Source organism: Octopus bimaculoides, chromosome 9 (genome assembly GCF_001194135.2).
Source record: "Octopus bimaculoides isolate UCB-OBI-ISO-001 chromosome 9, ASM119413v2, whole genome shotgun sequence".
Taxonomy (NCBI): domain Eukaryota; kingdom Metazoa; phylum Mollusca; class Cephalopoda; order Octopoda; family Octopodidae; genus Octopus; species Octopus bimaculoides.
This window is the reverse complement of record NC_068989.1, coordinates 90846780-90850842: the sequence shown is the minus strand read 5'-3', so window position 1 is coordinate 90850842 and position 4063 is coordinate 90846780. Positions and strand designations below refer to the sequence as shown.

Here is a 4063-nt window from a genome sequence, read left to right as displayed (position 1 = left end):
ATATATATGTATCTATGTAATCATCATTATCGTTTAATGTCCGTTTTCCATGCTGGCATGGGTTGGACGGTTTGACTGGGGTCTGGCAAGCCAGGAGGCTGCACCAGGCTCCAATCTGATCTGGCAGTGTTTCTACAGCTGGATGCCCTTCCTAATACCAACCACTCCAAGAGTGTAGTGGGTACTTTTTACATGCCACTGGCACAGGGGCCAGAGGGGGCTGGCAACAACTACGATCGGTTGGTGCTTTTTACATGCCACCGGCACGGAAGCCAGTCGAGGCAGCGCTGGCATCAGCCATGTTTGGATGGTGCTTTTTAATTTTCCACTGGCACAGGGATCACAATTACAATTTCCATTTGATTTTGGTTTTGATGTACTTGACTCAATAGGTCAATAACACACTGACCCTTACCGACCTCTCAACGACTCCTACTGACCTCTCATCTCAATCAATACGCTACTCTTTATAAGAGTTTGGCTAGTCCATTCTTCCAACCCCCCAAGGGTGTCAATGGATCTCGCGACAACACAATAAATAAGGGAAACAATAAAAAAAAAACACATTGAAGAGTCAAAAGGAGCATTGTAGGGAACAGCTGGAGCGAAGGTGGTGTGTAATGGGTCCACGTACCGTGAGATTGCTACGATGACCCTTGCTGCACTTCGGAACCTGGCCAAAGGAGGACATCGGTTGTGTTGGCCCTGGTTGTATGAATCCCCTAACAACCTATTGTCATTACCCCTGGCATTCATCCGTGACAGAAGAGCAAGGACAGTCTGCTCACTGTCCTGGAAGCCACCCAGCAGCACCAACAGGTAGTTCTTTTGGTAAATCAGTGCCTTACGGAAGCTCTCGGCTCGAAAGTACTTCCTGAACAAAGTCTGGATCTGAAAACAGAAACAAAAAGTAGACTGAGAGATGGGGGGATAACAACAGGACAACTGGGGTAATAATAATAATAATAATAATTAATTCTGCTTTTATTGGCCACAAGGGCTAATATAAATCAAAAACATGTAAGGACAAAGACAGGACAAAGTTTACAAAAGGTTTTGTCCGAAAAGTAGAAAGCGTTCATGTAAACAGTAAGAAAACAGAGAAAGATATAACAAATAAAACTCCCAATAGGGGGAGGCGCTTCGAAATAATAATAATAATTATTATTATTATTAATTATTATTATTATTATAATTATTATTATAATTATTATTATTTCTACTCTAGGCACAAGGCCTTGAAAACTTGGTGGGAAGGGGACAAGTCAGTTACATCAACCCCAATATGTAACTAGTACATATTTAATTGACCCCGAAAGGATGAAAGGCAAAGTCAACCTCGGCGGAATTTGAACTCAGAACAAAGTGGCAGACGCAATACCGTCAAGCATTTTGTCTGGGATGCAAACGATTCTGCCAAATAATAATAGGGATAATATATTGGGTGGTTGGGGTAAAATACAAAGTGATGGGAAAAACAAGGAAAACCGTTGGGAGAAAGAATAATTGCAAATTAATCATTCAGCATTTAAACAAACCAAGTCCAGGTCAAATATTCTACCGGTTTTATGTTTAAATTGACCAGATCCAGTCACTCACGCCTACAAGAGTGGCTAGGCAGAGGTGTAGCTGTGTGGTTGGAAGTTTGCTTCCCGACCATATGGTTCAAGGTTCAATCCCACTGGATGACACCTTGGACGAGTTGATCAAAATCTTTGGAGTGGATTTGGTAGACAGAAACTGAAAGAAGCCTATCGGTGTGTGTGCGTGTGTGCTTGTTCCTCACCATCACCTGGCAACCAGTGTTGGTACATTTAAATTCTTATAACTTAACAGTTCAGCAAAATGGACCGATGGGGTCGATTCATTCAACTAAAATTCTTCAAAGCGGTGCCCCCGCATGGCCACAGTCTAATCATTGAAACAAGTAAAAGACAAAAAACAATTACCAAATCTGATTCCATCAACAATGGGTTGTTGTTGTTGTTGTTGGTGGAGGTATTGTTGATGTTTGGACTTGTGGTGGAGGTGGTGTTGTTATTGGAGAGGGCGAAACCTTGGGTTCGTTCAATTCTCAAGTTCCGCTGGAGTTGTTCGATCCGCTTCTCACAGTTTTGCAGGGCCAGTTCATAGGTAGCCCTCTCCTGGTCCCATCGGATCCGCTCCATGGTGAATGAGGTCTCCAGCAACGAGTCGCCGTCGCCATCAGAATTTTGGGTCTTTCAGGAAGACACAGAAGAGGAGAGATGAGCCATTGACATACACACACACACAGAGATATACACAACATACACACTGACATATACATACATGATACATATACAAAACCCAGCACATATGTAACACACACAAAATTTAGCACGTGTGTGTGTGTGTGTGTGTGTATAATAATAGAGGATAAAACTTTTTTTTTTTTTTAATTCTACTAGTGGCCAGCAAATAAAAGGGAACCTATTAATGTGAAATTATATGTATAATTATAATAAGGACTTAGAAAATAAATTTTCTTGCGTGTATGCTGAGAAATAGACACAAAATCATGGTGAGACAATTTAGACATGAAACCATGGTGAGACAATTTAGCATCTATTTCTCAGGATAAAAACTAGAAAATTTCTTTTCTAAGCCCTTATTATAATTATATATATGTATATATTTCATTGGCCACACATATGGAGATACACATCCATACATACAAACACGGTACATAGTTGCAAAACACATACGCACACTCAGACATGCACACAAAAAAAGGCAGAGGTACACACACACACACACACATACAAAAAGACACACAAACACGGACACACAAACACATTAATATGCAGAATACATACATACATACAAATATACACACATACATGAATATATACAAATGCACACAAACAAACAAAAAGAAACGCGGTTTAAATAACAGACAGAGTCAAAACTATTGAAAACGGTGCAAGAGACAACGAAAATTTTAGGAAAAATAAAAATAAGGAATAAGTGGAAATTTTACCGGTGAGTGTTAAATTATAAAGCACAATAAGAAAATGACTCTCCCCAGACACAACGGTGTGTGTGTGTGTGTGTGTGTCTATATATATATATATATATATATATATATATATATATATAAACATGTACATATGCAACCATACACATTTATCAACACACAACACAATGAAGTATATTTGTATATACACACACAAACAAGCACATTATGTGTGTGTGTGTGTATGTGTATATGTATACACACACATACACAAAATGAAGCACATGTGTACACACATATATATATATATATATATCATCATCATCATCATCGTTTAACGCCCGCTTTCCATGCTAGCATGGGTTGGATATATATATATATATAGAGAGAGAGAGAGAGATATATATATACAAACACTCAGGCACACATATACACGTATACAGTACAGTGAGTAAAAATAGGGACATCCAGATGAAGAAGAGGTTAATAAGTTAAACAAGAAACTGGGTGAACAATAAAGAGGATTTAAGGTAAGTAGTGGGCCATTCATTTGTTGACCCTGTTGCATCAGTGGGGGACACACACCACCACCACTTGCTCACCAGTTGAATGTAATCCCGAGTCTTGTAGTTTTGAATACATTCCTCGCATTCAAGGAGCTGAGCCCTCAGGGCCAGTTTTTCTTCACTCAGCTTGAAGATGCTGCTGAGTAAGTCCCGATTGTGCTGCAGGGTTCGCTGGTTGATGATGGCAGCTAGGTGGGGGTAGCCAGGACCTTCCTGTTATAAAATACACAGACAGATGTAGAGGGTTAGCTTATGAGCATGGGAAATACAACACGTGTGTGTGTGTGTGTGTGTGTGTGTGTGTGTGAAATGTAGATGTGCATGTGAGAGAGAGAGGCAGACAGACAGAGAGGAAGAGACAGACTGGGTGAGGAGTTTTGATGATACTATGAAGTAACAGAGATGGGGAGAGGGGAAAGGAAGGTGGAGGGAGAGAGAGAGAGAGAGACAGACAGAGAGACAAAGAGAGAGAGACAGAGACAGAGAGAGAGAGAGAGAGAGAGAGAGAGAGAGAGAGAGA

At 40.4% G+C, this 4063-nt stretch overlaps 1 protein-coding gene across 10 annotated transcripts in view; it reads right to left on the bottom strand.

Moving 5' to 3' along the window:
- Positions 1-4063, bottom strand: part of LOC106868309 (A-kinase anchor protein 9) — a 351276-nt gene that overhangs the window by 6656 nt on the left and 340557 nt on the right. For all 10 annotated transcript variants that reach the window (XM_052970882.1, XM_052970883.1, XM_052970887.1 and 7 more), the window contains 3 exons: positions 3580-3756; positions 1950-2219; positions 635-891 (listed from right to left, as the gene is read on the bottom strand). In XM_052970882.1, coding sequence (XP_052826842.1) covers positions 635-891; positions 1950-2219; positions 3580-3756 — 704 coding nt within the window. The remainder of the gene's footprint in view (positions 1-634; positions 892-1949; positions 2220-3579; positions 3757-4063) is intronic.